The sequence below is a fragment of the Equus caballus genome, chromosome 5, assembly GCF_041296265.1.
Source record: "Equus caballus isolate H_3958 breed thoroughbred chromosome 5, TB-T2T, whole genome shotgun sequence".
NCBI lineage: Eukaryota > Metazoa > Chordata > Mammalia > Perissodactyla > Equidae > Equus > Equus caballus.
Genome location: NC_091688.1, coordinates 70,965,309 through 70,982,466, shown reverse-complemented (window position 1 = coordinate 70,982,466; position 17,158 = coordinate 70,965,309). Strand labels below are relative to the sequence as shown.

At 40.7% G+C, this 17,158-nt stretch overlaps 1 protein-coding gene across 44 annotated transcripts in view; it reads left to right on the top strand.

The window, feature by feature from the left end:
* The window catches only part of CDC14A (cell division cycle 14A), a 164,585-nt gene that overhangs the window by 87,671 nt on the left and 59,756 nt on the right, over positions 1-17,158 (top strand). For 42 of the 44 annotated variants that reach the window (XR_011439329.1, XM_070268655.1, XM_070268657.1 and 39 more), the window contains 2 exons: positions 8,851-8,938; positions 16,160-16,390. Coding sequence is in view for 37 of the 44 variants with exons in the window: in XM_070268655.1 (XP_070124756.1) it covers positions 8,851-8,938; positions 16,160-16,390 (319 nt within the window). In the remaining 7 variants the exon portion in view is untranslated. The remainder of the gene's footprint in view (positions 1-8,850; positions 8,939-16,159; positions 16,391-17,158) is intronic. The other 2 variants (XM_070268659.1, XM_070268658.1) reach the window with 1 other exon arrangement.

Sequence of the window (17,158 nt, the reverse complement as noted above, 5' to 3'; positions counted from 1 at the left end):
TCCTGTAATTCATGGGTCTAGAGCAGCACTGTCCAATAGAAATATAGTGAGAATCGTGTATGTTTATATATTTTAAACATTCTAGTAGCCACATTTAGAAAAAGCAAAAAGAAATGATGAAATGAATTTTAATTATATATTTTATTTAATGCAATATCATTTCAACATGTAATCAATATAAAAATTATTAATGAGGTATTTTACCTTTTTATTTTTGAACTAAGCCTGCAAGACCCAGCGTGTAGTTGACACTGCAGCACATCTCAGTTTGGACTGGCCACGTTTCAAGTGCCCAGTAGCCCCATGTAGCTAGAGTGCAAATTCTGCAAGGACAGCCTTGACAGAGAACTATCATAGTCCCTCAGTATGGCATGAAGCCTAGATAAGCAGAACAGGGTCTGCCTGCTTTCTGAGGCGATTTAATTGTTCACTTAAGTGTTGATTTCAAGGCCCTGTCATATTTAGAAGGCTTGGGATAAGTATCTCAGGCTCTTGCTTTATTTTTGTGTAACTTACAAATGGCCCATTGTATTAAGTATTGATAAACAAAAGTATCTTCTAAAATGTGGCCTCTCAGGTCCTTTGCCAAGCTGTTGTGGAGTTGTGGCTTCCTCACATTTGCACTGATCAAACAGACATCATTCTGGCACTATGCGATGACGGTCTGATGAAGAAATTGTGCAGGATGGTGGTCCAAAAGCTTCTCCTAGGAATCAGTGTCAAACATTCATACTTTCCCAGCAGGTTTCTTATGGTATTCTCAAAGATCTAAGAGCGCGGCCACTCCTTTGATATCTAGCCACGGATCAGTTCACTTGAAAAATAGAAACAGACTTTTTGCCCTAGGGAAAAACAATGGAGATGAAAAAGCTTGAGTATTCTATCAAGTGATGCACTTGCAGGTATGTGAGGACCTGTAGCCTCACATACCTCTATAGAGTTAATGCTCATGTAGGTTAATATTCTGCTTTTAAAAGACTCAGAAAGTAGCACCCATAGAAAGAGTCTGCCTTCAGTCAACTTCTCTTCTTTTTGAGTGAACTATCCTTACCAAATAAGACCTTGTCTGAACACCACCTATCATTAATGACGCTGCTCTTAAGTAGTCATTATTCATCAAAGAGAATTTGAAGTTGTATTTTTAGTTTATTTGGTTTTCCCTAAGGGGCTTTCCACTGTTTACTAGTAGGCTTGCCATTTTTGATCATGCCCCTGTGCTGGCCATACACAGATGAACTCGCAGAACAACAGCGAGCAAGAGTTATCCAGTATCAGTACCCTGTTCCTGCTTAGGGGGAGGGAAAAGAGAGAGAAATGCAAAAAAACAGAGCTTCAGTGGCATCCTTTGGGGGTGCCTCATCGCTGTGGCTTACATTTATTCCCCATCCAGAATGTGGCCCATGCAATTTCAAAGCGCTGCCTTAAATATCCTTTAGGGGATTAGATGGAGCTTAAAGTTCATGGAGAGCCCACTTCAAAAATGAAAAAATTGTTTTGACTTCTTTCTTTGAGCTATTTTCTATCTGCCATCATCTTTTCCTCACCATAAAATTCCTTTTTTGAGAAAAAAATGCATTCTGTGAAGTAGTTTTGTCAGTATGAGGATATTTCCCAGAATATCAAGCTATTATTGACTTGACCCTGTGCTTTTATATGCTGACGAACCCCAGCCACTTCTTTGCCATTGGTTACTCGATGGAAGTGGTTAGAGCTGTGCTTGGCTGCTGCAGGCCTGGTGACAGACAAGCTGGTTACTGCCTCCTTGAGAGTGGAGTCACTGCACAGGGCTTCCTTTTGTTTCTCTTGTCATGGCACACGTGGAGAATGATAATATTTGCTCAGCACCCTGTGATCATAGCTCACAGCTGTTGGCGACTGGGCTGGGGACTCTGGCTGCTCCAGTCCCTGCCCAGGCAACTCCATTCTGTTAGACTGGTTGGGAAGCTTTGTTCTACAGAAATAATGGTGTACAGATAAACTTTTGTTATATGAGAGTCAAGAAGCCGCATTACAGTCTTAATGGCTTCAATTTGATAACTTTTCAATTCGTTTATTGAACGTTTATTATGTGCTTCCTATTTGCTCAGTGTATTTGCTAGGAATAGTATTCTTTTTTTAGGAGGATCCTGTAATTTCATCTCTTCATGTGTGGGATTAGAGCCTTTGCTCTTGTCGCCTGCTATCATAGACTCCGTATATTCTTGTGTAGAAGTTATGTTTGACTTTTGCCGCAAGCCCCGATCTTCGTGTTTAACAAATTAGTTCTCTACACAGAATTTCTCATTGATCTGGGACAGGCTGAGTGTGGGAAATTTGGCTCCTGAGATAGTCTAGCAATTCTTAAGTCATTATTATTGCTATCTTCACAAAGGATATTCTTTGTGGAAAAGAGCATTGCTCTTCTAAAAGATGATTTCACATTATCTTAGCCACGTTACAATGCGGCCCGTCTGAGAACTGTTTATTAGAAAGTGTTGGTTGATTCTGGATGCCTAGGATTGGGTCTTTCTGGAATCTTGGGCCTCTTCCATCAAGTCTTCATATTACTGTCAGTGTATGTTTCAGAAGTTGTCTGATTGTATCACTCTCCTGCTGCTTTAAGTCCTTCATGGACTCCACGCTGACTGAAAGCGGGGAAGAATTGCAAACCCCTTAATGCGGCGCAGAAGGCCCTTCTTGACTGAGCTCTTCCTTCCTCTCCACGGTTATCTCTTTCCCCTCCCTCCTCATACCCAAGTCTATGCAGCTTCCCAGATGGCAGTGCTTCTTCATGCTTTTGTGCCTTTGGGCATACTCTTGGCCCTCCTCCTGTCTGTGATCCCTTCTCACCTGCCCGTCATATTTATGTGGCTGACTGCTAAGTCATTCTCAGCTCTGTGGGAGCTCTTCTCACACAGTGTTGCTTGAAACTCTGTTTACACATCTGTGTCTTCTCTGTGCTTTGGGTCCTTGAGGACAGGAACTGTGTCTTATTCATCTTTGGATGAATAAGTAATCCAGTAGCATAGTATACTCATAGTGGACTGTCATTAATTGTTTGTAGAATGAAAGAACTAAGGAATAAATAAGTGAATACTAAAAACAGGAGTAGAGCACATTCCAAGATATTTTATATAATTTATTAAATGTAACTACTTTTCAATGGAAAGTGATCAAGACGTCTTAATTAAGAATCCACTCTGGGAGTCAGCCCAGTGGCATAGTGGTTAAGTTTGCACACTCTGCTTCGGCAGCCCAGGGTTTGTGGGTTCAGATTGCAGGTGCAAACCTACACACTGCTCAACAAACCATACAGTGGTGGTGTCCCACACATAAAATAGAGGAGGATTGGCACAGATATTAACTCAGGGACAGTCTTCCTTAAGCAAAAAGAGGAGGATTGGCAACAGGTGTTAGCTCAAGGTCAATCTTCCTCACCAAAAACAAATAAATAAATAGATAAAATCCATTCTGATTTTGCAGTAACACTCCAGGGAAAAATTTACTGACTGTAATAGACAACTTCTTGTAATGATATTTCTGTCTTTCATCACCAACCAATCTATGCTGCAAGAGTGAGTTTTTGAATTATTTGCAACACAGGTTGCTAGATATTGTAACCTTGGATCAGGGCTTGCATGTAATGTCAGTTTAGTTTAATATTTGAACGGAGACTGTCTCCAGGTTGACTGTGTCATCCTTCATTACAGTTAGTAAGTAAATTGTCAAACTGACCAGGTGGTGTAGACTCCCGAGGTTGCCCTTTTGCATGTACCTTGAGAATTAATAATGTTTGTTAGGTCTCCCAGCTCTTGATGTGTCATCCCAGGTCAGCAGCGGGAGTCATTGTTGTTGAAGACCTAAGGTATGATGTTTCGAGGCTTTGCTTTGGATTAGAATTTGTACAGGAAACTAAAATGTAATCTGGACATTGCTTGATCTGCTGTCTTTGCTTGTTCATGGATTATAGAACTGGAAAAATGTGAATTTCTGCCACTGTAATTGTGAATTCCTGCCATAGGACTGGGGTCAGGCGAGTTCCAGAATGGAGGTATATGGGTATGTCCTCACCACCTGGAGGAACTATGGAGGTGTGTCTGCCAAGGTGATTTGACTACTCAAAGAACTATTAGAAGCATTTCCCTGGAGCCATCCCGTGGTGTTGATTGCACCACTCAAAGGTCACCAGTTTAAGGAAGCAAAGTTGCTTCCCAGACACTGCAGCTGCTAGAGTGGAGGGACCCAGTGCTTCCACATCAGCTAATGCGGGTGTGGTTCAAAGATCATGTTGGTTAAATCTATAAAATGTTTTGAGGTCTACCTTATCCTGAGAAATTTCTCATGGTCTTTTCTTCCTCTTTAATTATTGTTTGGTCTCTGTTCCTTTTTTTTTTACCTCCAAATGTCTTAAGAGAGCAGTCTTGAGTCTGTTTTTACTCAGCCAGTCATCTGATGATGGCCTGGCCTCTACCTTTGTGACTCTACTGAAATTGGTCCTGCTAACACAAGAGTTCGCACCAGCAAATAGTTGTGTGTGGTCTTGTTCCTACTGGATTGACTCAGTGGCCATTCTCTAATTCTGAAAAGTCACTTTCCTCCCCTAACTTCTAAGGTTCTGTCTCCTGCATTTCTCCTCCTTCCATCTCTGGTCATCTTTCTCAGTCCCCTTATAAGTCCTTTCTCTTCCTTTTCCCACCTGAAATGCTGCTGCTCTCCAGGGCCTTATGATTTCTCGTTATGCACGCTCTCTGTGAGTGAGAGCACCTGTTTCCAAGTTTCAGTAACCACCTAGTCCTGATAGCCTCAGATCTTCATGTCTTGAGCACTGGAATGGCACTCTGCAACTGGCAGATGCATTCCCTGGTCTGGGCTGTTGGAGCAGTACCCTGGATGTTTTTTCCCACCAGCATCTCCCCACCCCCACTGTTGCTAGTGGAGGTGAAGCGATCATCCACATGGGTCACTCCTCTTTCCCTCCGCCACACTGTCTCTCTCAAAAGCAAATCTAAATTAATAATCTAGAGTTGGATTATTATTTAAGCCATGTGGCATGGTAACAATTTAAACCAAATAACTCAAATATTTACTTTGCTTTAAGCTCATAAAGTGCCAATCACTACAGCATGTTTGCATTTATGTAATACAATTATTCTGTCAACTCTATTTTATTGTTTTAGAAGTTAGGAAAACATAAACAAGGCACTTTCCTAATGAATCAAAAAGAACTTTGTAGTTCTGTCTTTTTGATTTTTACAATAGTCTTCGTGCCACCATTAAACCTCTTGTATACTTCTGTTATAGCACTTATCAAGGCTGAATGCAACTTTTCCTTTAATGGGTGTCTTAGTTTGGGCAGCTATGACAAAAATACCATAGACTGTGTGCTTAAACAACAAACAGTTATTTCTCACAGTTCTGGAGGCTTGATCAAGATCAAGTTGCCAGCAGATTTGGTGTCTGGTGATGGCCATTTTCCTGGTTCATAGATGGCCATATTCTCCTTGTGTCTTCACGTGGTGAAAGGAGCAAGGGAACTCTCTGGGGTCTCTCTTACAAGGACACTAATCCCATTCGTGAGGGCTCTATCCTCATGACCTAATCACCTCCTGAAGGCCCCACCTCCAAATACCATCACATTGGGGATTAGGTTTCAACATATGAATTTTGGGGAACACAAACATTCAGACCATAGCAATGGGTAAAATGGAGATGATAATAGCACCTGCATTCATAGGGTTCCTGTAGGGATTAAATGAGTTGCATGTAATAGAGTAGTTCGTAGCACAGAGTCAGTGATTTGCTGCTATTATTATTACAGTTGTTTGTCACTCCCACTTGCTTTCAGACTCCTTTAGAGCACAGAGGGAAGGCTTTTTAATTTTTTTTGTATGACACCAAGTTATAATCCTCGATGTATAATAAAGGCTCAGCACATGGTTCAATGAGTATTGAATTGTGCTTGAAACCTGTTTAGCCATGTTATCTTAGAAAACATATGTTGATAAAGGGAATAATCCTGTAACTGTCAACTTCAAGGTCTATCTTTTCTATCTTACTGTCTGTTTATTACAATGGTAATAAGGCCAAACGTTTTTCAGTGTTTGGTCTGAAAAATATGTTTGTAACCATTACAACAGAGGTATGCCTTACTGGCACAGATGTATTTCTTAGAAGTTATAAAAATTTATGTTTTCAAGTCAATTATATTTTATTTTAAAACTGTTAATTACTTTGTAAGCAACTGTGATTTTTTTTTTCAATTATATTTTAAATGCACCAGGACAGTTAGCTATTCCAAAGAAATCTGGTAAATCTTTTGTAGACTGAAGAATCCTGGTAAAGTGAATAGTAACACCTAAATGTGTCAGTTTCAGGAATTCAGATTTTTATTTTGGGGTTTTCATAGAGTGAGGAACATCCTAAGTTTGTCTACATAGTACGTGGTAGGTAGTAGGCTTTAGATTGGAAGAGGTGAAATACCTTCTTATCTTATCCTTGCTTAGATGTTTGTTTATAAAATGTGGTAGGCTTGGGAAAGTACCTCAAGTTCCCGTCTGATCTAGATTCTTTGAACTGTGTGTGTGTGTGTGTGCATTTAATTAGAAAAACAAATTTTTCATCTTAAATATTCTATTATTGATAAATATTGACATTCTTATAAAACACTATGAAAGAAGGCACAGATATTAATTTTGGAAGCTTACCAAAGTAAGCTTATATTAGTCGGTTAAAAGCTATGACTTTACTAACTTCTTTTTGGATTTGAATCAAAGTCCTAAATCTTTTTGTTTACTCCATCAACCTTATCTAAGCTACTGAATATGGATGAATAATATCTAATGTTTATCTTTTTGGGTGGGCAGATTTGCAAACATTCTTTTTGTCTGTGAGTGAATGTGTCCTAGAGAGTCCACTGCCTGTCTCCATGTCATTGATGATGAAAGGTTACTGTTTAACCCAATGCATGTCTATCATCCGAATAAACAGGCATAAGACAATTTATTTGTTTAGGCCTCCTTAGTGGTCAAAGATACAGAAATAGTGAACGTAGAAACCTGTTTTCTTCGACTGTTCACAAAGAATTGGTTTTAGCCTTTTGATGGTTAGAGCATGCTTTTATATTTGAATTTTAAATAATGTTTTAAGCTTAATAATTACTTAAGAGGGATTTTGGACTGTTAATTTGAGACTGCTTTATTTAACCAAGAAAATGTTTAATTATCATAAAGAGTTTAGATTCTATATTCATATTGTTATAAATAATTATGCTTGAGATTTAATTTGGCGTGTGTGCTCATAACACTCATAGTATCTCTAAGATTTTATTTAGGGCATTGTGGAGATATCATGTTTATTACAATTAGATTAATGCAATTCAGACATTTATAGGGTGTCATATAAAGTTTCATTTATAACCTTTTATAACTGGTAAGAAACATCTGCATTTTAAACATGAAAATTGTACAGCTAAGTTTTGATTATCGTGGACCTGATAATGTGTAGTATAAGTAATTAAAGTGGAGGCTCCAGTTTTCCTTTATGACATTACTCCAGTTTATTTAACGAGTACTTGCTGAGCTCTCACACCAGAGCGCGGACTCTGTATTTGACTCAGATTGCTACCATTGAGGTCTGTGCCACGTAGCAGAAGAGAGAGCCTTTTGTGTGCACAGCCTTAGCCCAGGAAAGAGAACTGCCTTCCTTCCCTGCCTGGGAACTATCCATGCAGAGCTATGAGAGCCCTGAGGGGGCACTTGGAGACTTGAGCTGTGCCTTGTGGTGGGGATGGGGGTGGGCTAAAGATGGCTTACATGAAGAGGTGAAACATATATTTTGTGATGCATTGTACAAATGTCTCCCAATTACCTGCAAGATCTCAGGTACCCTCAGCCCTGCCCCAGTGTTCCATGGGTTCACGGAGACTTGGGGAAGGGAAGGAGATGGAGGAGGTGATGGAGCAGTGGGAGGATGCTCAGCCCCTTCCCTGGTCTTCAAGCCTTTCTGAGGATTCCTTAGAGTGTGTAGACGAGGCCGACAATTGGTAATCCGTCAGCCTGCAGGTGTGTTTTATTTGATTTCATGGTATTTAAAAACTTAATTTAAAAACAGTCAACATTTCACATATAGAGAGATTTCACATGAAAATCCAATTGAAAGATCGGCCACAATCAGTCTGCTTTCTTGCAAGGTGACTGACTGGCCGGAGCTGAAGAGTACCTGCCCTTATTTATGTCTCTGCCTGATCTTGTCACTCTTTGGGTTTGCAGCCCCTGTGGTAGAACGTGGCTGTCTCTGGTTTGTGGTCTACCTGGAGGGTTTGCTGAGCCTCTGTCCCTCACTCCTGCCTCCTTCCATTTCCCAGTCTAAAAATCAGCATTGACAACAGATATCAATCTATAAAAACACAGAAACACCTGGAAGTGTGTTCATCACGACCCTGATATTTATAGATTTTTTTCTTTGTTTAAAGTACGTTTACCATGTTCGTGGAAAGTGCTTATGTTTTCCATTTTCTCTTATTTCCCTTTTATTTTTTGCTGGGACAAAAAGCAATGTTTATTTTCATTTCATTTCATTGCAGAGTAGCCAAGAGACAAAATTATTTTAAGCTAAGTCCCTCCACTTTAAATAAAGTTTTCTAAACTTTTCATATAGCCTAGATAAAAATTTTTCTGAAGCAGATTGAATTCATAAATATTATTTTGAGAATCAGATGCGTATTTTTATTTTAAGCTAAATTACTTTGCCTTCATGTATGTCCAGTTAGTCTAATACGAATAGAGTAAAAAGCAGTTTTATTTGTAAGGGTTTTGTAAATTGTATAAGAATTATAAAATATTTTTCTTTTCTTTTCTCACAAAATTCTTCCAGCGAGTTGAAAATGGTGACTTCAACTGGATTGTTCCAGGAAAATTTTTAGCATTTAGTGGACCACATCCAAAAAGCAAAATTGAAAATGGTAGGTTTTTCTTTATTTTACCATCCAAAAATTTATTTCAGTTCATTTTCTTTAATTTCTTTATTTCCTCAGATAATCCTTTCTTTTGGTAATATTTGCCAAAGAATATTTATTCCTAATTTAAAAAATTGAACAGTAGTAATGAGTGTGTTAAATATTTTAGTTTAGTAGGTAGAGCTATAATCACTTTTAAAACTAGCAAATTTTTAGGTTGCCCTAAATAGGATGCTCACTTTACTTGACCCAATTATCAAAGAAAAATCTGAGAAAGAAACTGGTCCATCAATAAGCAGATTGCTGAATCCTATCATTGGTTCTCACATGTGTTTGGTGGTAGAGTGCTACACATCAAGGTCTTTGGGGAACACCATGTTGCATAATGACGATAATGATGACAATAGCTGTCTTTTATTGAGTAGTAACCAGGTGCTAGTTACTAGCTAATCACAGCGTTATCTCATTTAATGCATACATGACTCTGTGAGGTGTAGGTACTATTCTTTCCCTTTTACTGAGGGTTATGAAGAGGGAATTTGCCCAAGCTTCCTAAACATTGCCACTGCACTGATACTGAGTTCCATCATGACAACTTGGAACAGTTTTCTAGCTGACAGTGATTAAATTATGTATTTGCAGTATATGGATAGCCATGGGCATACATAATCAGGAAAAATAAATAAAAGCAAAACAAAAAATAATTCTCTTGAATGAAACGTGATCAGCTATATGAGTTCTCCCATTCGTATTTATTTTCTACTTTATTATTTTTTTCCATTTGGTAACACTCCCTAGAAGATGAGTAATGATAGGTACCAAGGGTTTAAGAATAATTTATGAGAGAAGTTCTTAAAATTGAAAACTATTACCCATGAACATATAGCTTCTTTTTTTGTTCTTATCTGCTTGCAGAGCTGAAACACTAGTACCCTGAGGGAACGTAATTTGAAACCCCTAGTCTAGATTTATTCTTCTTTCATCATCATCATCATCATAAGTATTTATTCTAAAGTCTAGTTTCATTGTATATTGTTACTCATGCATTTAGATTTGATAATTTGTTTGAGTTTCCGCAGATGTGCTTATCATTTCCCCAACTATTACGTATGGACCAGGGAACTCTGCTGGAGTCATGGTTTCCTCTGTGGATGGGCAATCCAGGTCTAGAGAGTTAAGCTGACAAATAGAAAGCCTCTAGACTGAAGCCAGAATTAGATCTTCTCATTCACAAATTTGCTGATGAATCTCTTTTGCTCCAGACATTGATAATTAACCTCTGTCATGTTGGGTTGTTGGGAACAACACGTTGAGTGCCTCAGGAAGCTGCCTTCTGACAGTTGGTCTTTGAAGACAGGATTGATTAAATCCAGCTTTGGCCTTCTGTGCAAAATGATCTGACTCAGAAAATCTTAGTAGGTGTATGGTTGTAGTAGTGCCTTTGTTGTTGGGTGTTCATCTGGCAACACTGAAAGATTTTTGCCATTTGGGAGTCATGTGTTTTATGAAATTTTCTGGAAGAGGAGATGAGAGACATAATTAAAAAATCATTTAAAATATTTTTATAGAGGTAATACATGATTTTTTTAAGAAAAGAAAATGCAGACAAACTATTGAAAGAGCATAAAAATGACCTATAATTCTACCCAAGTTTTCTGGGTTTATATTTGGTGATGGGATTATTGGGGATTTTAATTTTCTCCCATCTGCTTCTCTGTATTTTTTATTTGCACATATTTTTTTTCTCTCTCAATGAATACACACACATTTATAAAAAAAATTTTTATAAGCATGGGATCATTACATAATTATTAGCTTATAGCAGCTTTTTTGACTTAACATATCACAGACTTCTTTCCGTGGCAGTAAGTGTAGAGCTACATTATAAATTTCCATGGCACATTGTATACTATTCAATGACTGTGCCATAATTTTCCCAATTAATTAATTAATTTTTTGAATGAGATCTAAGTTGTTTACAGGTTTTCATTTTATAAAAACTGTTGTTGTTGGCCTACATGTTTATACATCCTTTTTGCAGCTCCAGTTTCTTCTCTAAATTCTTGGAAGTAGAATCACTAGATAAAAGGATATGAATATTTTGTGTGATAGTTCTTAATTGTCAAAAATCTTAAAAAATTCTTTTTGGTCCCATAATGCAATATAGAGAAATAATTAGAGCTGCCATTTGCTTATATGCCAGGAATGGTGCTAAATAGACACACATCATCTATTCACTGATCAGAACTGCCCTCTGGGGTAGGTGACAGCGAGATGGAGGGTTAGAGGAGTTGGTTTACGTGCCCAGGTTCACACAGCCGGAATGTGGCAGCGTGTGGATTCAAACACAGGTCTCTGATTCCAAATTCTGTGTTCTTTTTTATTTTATTACATGTTAGGGGAAGTACATGTTCAAGAAGAAAATTCAAGCAATGTAGATAAAAAGTCACCTGTAATTATATAATCTAGAAATAACTGCTATTAAGTTAAGCACCCTGACAGTGCTGCTTACCTAATATTTATCTGTTTTTATGATGTCTAGAACAATTTCATTTAAGGCTGTCATTAGTGAAATAGTGATGTTTTACTGGAATCACCATTTTAAGATCTGATATTCACTAGAAGGTTCATCATATTTTTCTGTAAAGGGCTTTAACTTTGTAAATCTTTTTTGAACTTAAAAAATAATTTTGTGGGGCCAGCCTGGTGGTATAGTTGTTAAGTTCACACGCTCCGCTTCAGCAGCCTGGGGTTCACCAGTTCGGATCCTGGGCGTGGACCTACACACCGCTCATCAAGCCATGCTGTGACGGCATCCCACATAGAAGAACTAGAATGACCTATGACTGGGATATACAACTGTGTACTGGGGCTTTGGGGAGGAAAAAAAAAGAGGAATATTGGCAACAAATATTGGCTCAGAGCCAATCTTCCTCACCCCAAAAAATGGTAATAATAATAATTTTGTGATGGAATTAGTAAACTTGATCCAATTACAGTGAAATCTTGGCATATATATGTGTAGGTACACATATTTATTTATTTACTGAGGAGGATTTGCCCTGAGCTAACATCCGCTGCCAGTCTTCCTCTATTTTGTATGTGGGATGCTGCCACAGCATGGCTGACAAGTGGTGTAGGTCCACGCCTGGGATCCGAACCTGGGCCACCAAAGCAGAGCATGTGGAACTTTAACCACCAGGCCACAAGGCTGGCCTCTCTCTATTTTTTTTGAATTGGGAAAGCCTGTGTTTCCTGAGGAGGCTGAAAGTCATTTTGGGGGTTAGTAGAAAAGGTAGATTTTCAAGGAATTAACACTCAAATAGCTGTTGCTAGGATGTAGCAAAAAGAGGGGCTAAAATCTTGATGTCGGGGCAGAATGCATTATAAGAGTCTTAAGTGTGTGTTTGTGTCAACAAAGCAGCTAGGAGTTTCTTTCAGCCACCCTGGCTCACATTGTTTTAACAGTGGGGAAGAGAAGACCCCTACTTTCTTTTGATTAAACAAGTTTGAATTGATAATAATATAGCAGTAGAATGGAACATATTTTAGATTTCAAAATTTCCAAAAAAACCCCCAAAACTCTCAGGTGGCAATGTCCTTCTCATCTCTGTTTAACAAAAAAAAGAAAGAGGCTTGCCGAGTGGCTAAGTTCGCATGCTTCGCTATGGCGGCCCAGGGTTTTGCTGGTTTGTATCCTGGGCGTGGACATGGCACCCCTCATCAGGCCATGCTGAGGCGGCGTCCCACATGCCACAACTAGAAGGACCCACAACTAGAATATACAACTATGTACTGGTGGCTTTGGGGGAAGAAGAAGAAAAAAGAAGATTGGCAACAGTTGTTAGCTCAGGTGCCAATCTTAGAAAAAAAATAAAAATAAATAAAAATAAAAATTAAGAAAAAAGCACAGAGAAAGACAGCTTGAGCCAGGGAATCCCAGCAATCTGAAGCGTCAGCCTGCTCATCTGGTGAGAGAAGTGAGGTGTGAAGAACCTGGCCGGTTGAAGCCTGGCTCTGCCACTTACTGGCCGTGTGAGCTCTCAACTTCTCTGAGCATCAGTTTCCTTCTATATCAAACGAGGGAGATAGGATAAACATTGCAGGCACCTAGTGAGGATCGGAGATATTAGATGAAGGGCCTTGCACAGTGTCGGGCACATAATAGGTGCTTATTAGGTAGGAGATATTCTGATTACATTTTTATCGTTAATGAGCCTAGTAAATATATTTTATTGTCTTCTACATTTGCCTGCCTATTTTGCAGTTTTTACTTTTAATAATGACTTGGTGGACTATTCATTTGACCCTGCTACCCTTCAGTTTCCTAACTTTAAATGAGGAGCTGGGAAGAGATGAATTTTAAAATCTCTCTTAGTTCTGAAATTCCATTTCTGCGTTTGCTCGGCGCCAGGGTTCTGCCTGTGCTTTACTGATGCTAGGGCACCCTCTAGCGGCCAGATGGAGTAAGGGTCGATGAGTGCTCCGCCTTGCACATTGCTGAAACCAGTCGCCCATCAAAAGCATCCGAATGCACTGATAACACCCACAGACAGTTGTTCAGAGGTCAAAGAATATTGTTACGTTTGTTGGTTATAACTCATTTGAAACAATTTGGAAGATTTTTAAGAAACCTGCTCACCAGCTCTAGAAAGTGCAGCACCTAATGTCATATAATTTTCCCTTATTTGGAAACCCAACAAATAGAATCAAGTTGGATCTTACCCGAAATCAGCCCCAGTACAGGCCCTGGAATCCGGCCACCAGGGTTCTGATGCTGCCCCGTCTCTTGCCAGCTGTGTGTGCAAGGGCCAGTTCACTTTCCAGCCATCAGTCATGGAGTAATTGCAAGGTGTAATCAGTTGATACACACGAAGCACTCAGTTTAGTTCCTGACTTTATAGTAAGCCCTCAATAAATGTGAGGTGCAATTGTTATCATGATTGTAGTTATTTCAATGTCCTATTGCCATGTTTGGTAACTGTCCAGCATTCTTCTCTCAAAAAACGTACAGAGTTGCTCTTAATAGTCGGTTTAGGTGTGTTATCTATAATGCCATTTACTCCTGATGGAAATCCATATGTGAATAGAGAATTTCTTAAATGCTCGGTGGAGGAGGGGAAGGGATAGACACCAAACCAAGCATTAGCCCACTGGCTGACAGGTCCATCGTGGAGGTGCCAGGAATGCTAGGAACCCAGGAGCAGAAGCGCTTGTCAGCCTGACACATGAAGGGAAGGCTTCCCATATGTTCCTGAGCGCTCTCCTTCCCTTTCTCTACATGGTAGGAAAGCTCTTGTTTCCTTATGCCAACTGCAGTTCTTTTTCCCTTTAGGCTGGGAAATACTTTGAGCACATCAACGAACTGAGGAAACAGATTTAATTTTTCCAAGGTGAAAAACATCTGTTTTCTCTAAACGTGTGTGTATAAGTCAGTGTTTCTACACAGAGGATTGTAAATAAGCTCTGTATTACCTGTTTGCTCAAAAGCAGCATGGTCTGTGAACACCATGCATCTGGGCTGCAGATTGGTTAGGCCTGCCTTCCCCTGCTGCCTCCATCCTTTGTGTAACCCTGGCCAAGTGTACCAGGTAGGGCTTTTGGTTGCAGGCAGCAGAACCAATTCTGGTAAATTAAACCAAAAAGAAGAAGGCATCTATTGGAATTATGTTGGGTAGCTCACAGCCTGCAGAGGAAGGCTGGAGAATGAGGCTTAGAAAATGAACAGGATCCAGGGGAGATAAGGCATCGGCAGGGTCCAGGCAGAAATGGAAACCACGCTATTTCAAACAGAGGGAATGTAACACAAGGGATTTGTTAAAGAGAGACCTAAAAAGTAAAAGAACTAGAATATTATGGAGGAAACAGCTACTGCCTTTAAGGCTGGGGGGCCAGAAGGGAAAAAGTGGGGTTCCCAGAACCTAGGAGCTCTGAAGGGCATGCCACACAGCTGGTGTTTGCACTTGGGGGCTGAGGAGTGGAGACTGCGAGCCTGGGCTGCAGGCTGGTGCTGAGAGTGCCAGGCTAAGCTGGGAGCTCCGGCTGCTCCCCTCTTCTGCTGCTGAAGCTCATGCTGGCCCCCAGACAGAAGTGCCTTCTCCCTCCTCTGGCCTCCAGTCGCCCTTCAGTGCCTCCCATTTTTAGAACTGACAGGAAGCCAGCTGGAAAGGCAGTCTGGGAAATGTAATATGCAGACCCCAACCCTAGTATCACTGAGCAGGGCATAGGAGAATGGTCTTGCTGCTGAGAGAAAATAGGAAATGACCAGCATACACAGGGTTCGAGGCCACAGGAAATATGGCCGAGGGCATAGTGCAGAAACAGCTGCTCCCCACGCCTGGAGCCCACCATCATGGATGAGCTCTCAGTGAGATCGTATTGTCTGAAATGCCGGGAGCCCGTAAACCCAGAATGGGTACAGCTGTGATGATCAGTGTGCTGGGAAATTAGCCCCCTTAGCCCCTGGGGCTGCTGGACAAGGCCTATAGTGGCCAAAGCCCCCAGTGTCACCTTGGTTGATTGGCCAAGTCTAGGTCATGTGTCTGTAACCCAGCTGACACCGTAGCTCCTAGGAATACTCACGTGATGCTGAATGCACTCAAAATAGAAGGGGTGTTAGAGGCTGACCACCCGTTCTCCTCAAAAAAGAAAATCTACCACAAAATGACGCAACCTCTTTTAGTTTCTTAATCCGTTAAGTGGGGTTAACTGTTCTTAACAGGCTGTTTTGATAATTAAAAGAAATGGTATGCAGTTGTGACGTGTACATGGCACGTGTCTCGTAATCAGTCTCTTTTGTGGGGGATTGCATTTTACCTTAAAGCTATACTTCTGACCCAAAAGCTTTCACTGTAGTTGAAAAGCATTTGTCAAGTGGAATAAAAATCACGAAGAATCATTGCAGGCCTCCTGTGCACATTTGAGGGCTTCCAGAATGCCTCCGTGTTGGCTCGAGAGGAGTGCTCCAGGATTTGAATTCCAGAGGCTGAGGTTTTGAACTTTCATGAGCGATTCCTGGTAGAGAAGGTCCCCCTCCTCCAGTGTCTTTTACACTTCTTCAGACGGCTGCTTTCAGGAATGTCCTGCCACCTCTTGCTCTCTCCTGAAATGCCTTTTCCTCCTAAGCACAGTTGAGATGGATAAACTTCCTCGAGAAGGTTTTCGTGTCCCCCTGGCTGGGGAAGAGGACACGTGTGCCTTTTGCTGACAGCTCCTTCTTTCCTACAGGCTACCCTCTTCACGCCCCTGAAGCCTACTTTCCTTATTTCAAAAAGAATAACGTGACTGCCATCGTGAGGCTGAACAAAAAGATTTACGAGGCGAAGCGCTTCACAGACGCTGGCTTCGAGCACTACGACCTCTTCTTCATAGACGGCAGCACCCCCAGCGACAACATCGTGCGAAGGTTCCTGAACATCTGTGAGAACACGGAAGGGGCGATCGCGGTTCACTGCAAAGGTGCGTGCGAGGCTGCGGGGGGCACTGTGTTTCTGCAAGTGAGTGAGCCAAAAACCAGCAAGTCGTGTAAAATGAAACCAGCGTCTTAGGAAAAAAATGAGGTTGGTTTGTTTCAGAAAACTGGAACACAAGCCTGTTTAGATCACCGCTTCCTAAAGAAAGATTGCTTGGATGTGGATAGTCGGTGGTGGTGTGGCTTCCTGGACAGGTAGTGTTTCTGGCCTGACCTTAGCAAGTTCATGCCCACCAGTACCAGGGACCACGATGGGGCCACAATTGTTAAGAAGCAGGGGTTGTTGGTTCCCCTTTCTCTTTTTCTTCCAGAATTGCCCATCTCTTTTCCGTCCTCCTCTGGAAAAACCCATCTGATCGTGAATGCCCTCATTTTATGATCCGGCTCTCCGGACCCCCATTTCACCCTCTGCTCCTCCCTTCCCCTACTAGTCTTCTGCACCATGGCACAGCGTGTCTTCCCTGCCCATTGCCAGGGGACAGGTCATTCATTGTCTGGCTTACTTGCCGCAGACATGTTACTGCTTCTTTGAAGGAACTGAAAGACTTCATTATAAAAGTGAATCTCTGGTCTCCAGAGGTGGGTACTTTGGGATAGGGATCGTTCAGATGATAGGAGGCATAAGGTTGCCTGATGTAGCAACTGAAAATATAGGACACCCAGTTAAATTTGAATTTTAGATAAACTATGAATACTTTCTTCGTATGTCTCAAATATAGCACAGAACATTCATTCTGTATTTTATCTGGCAACCT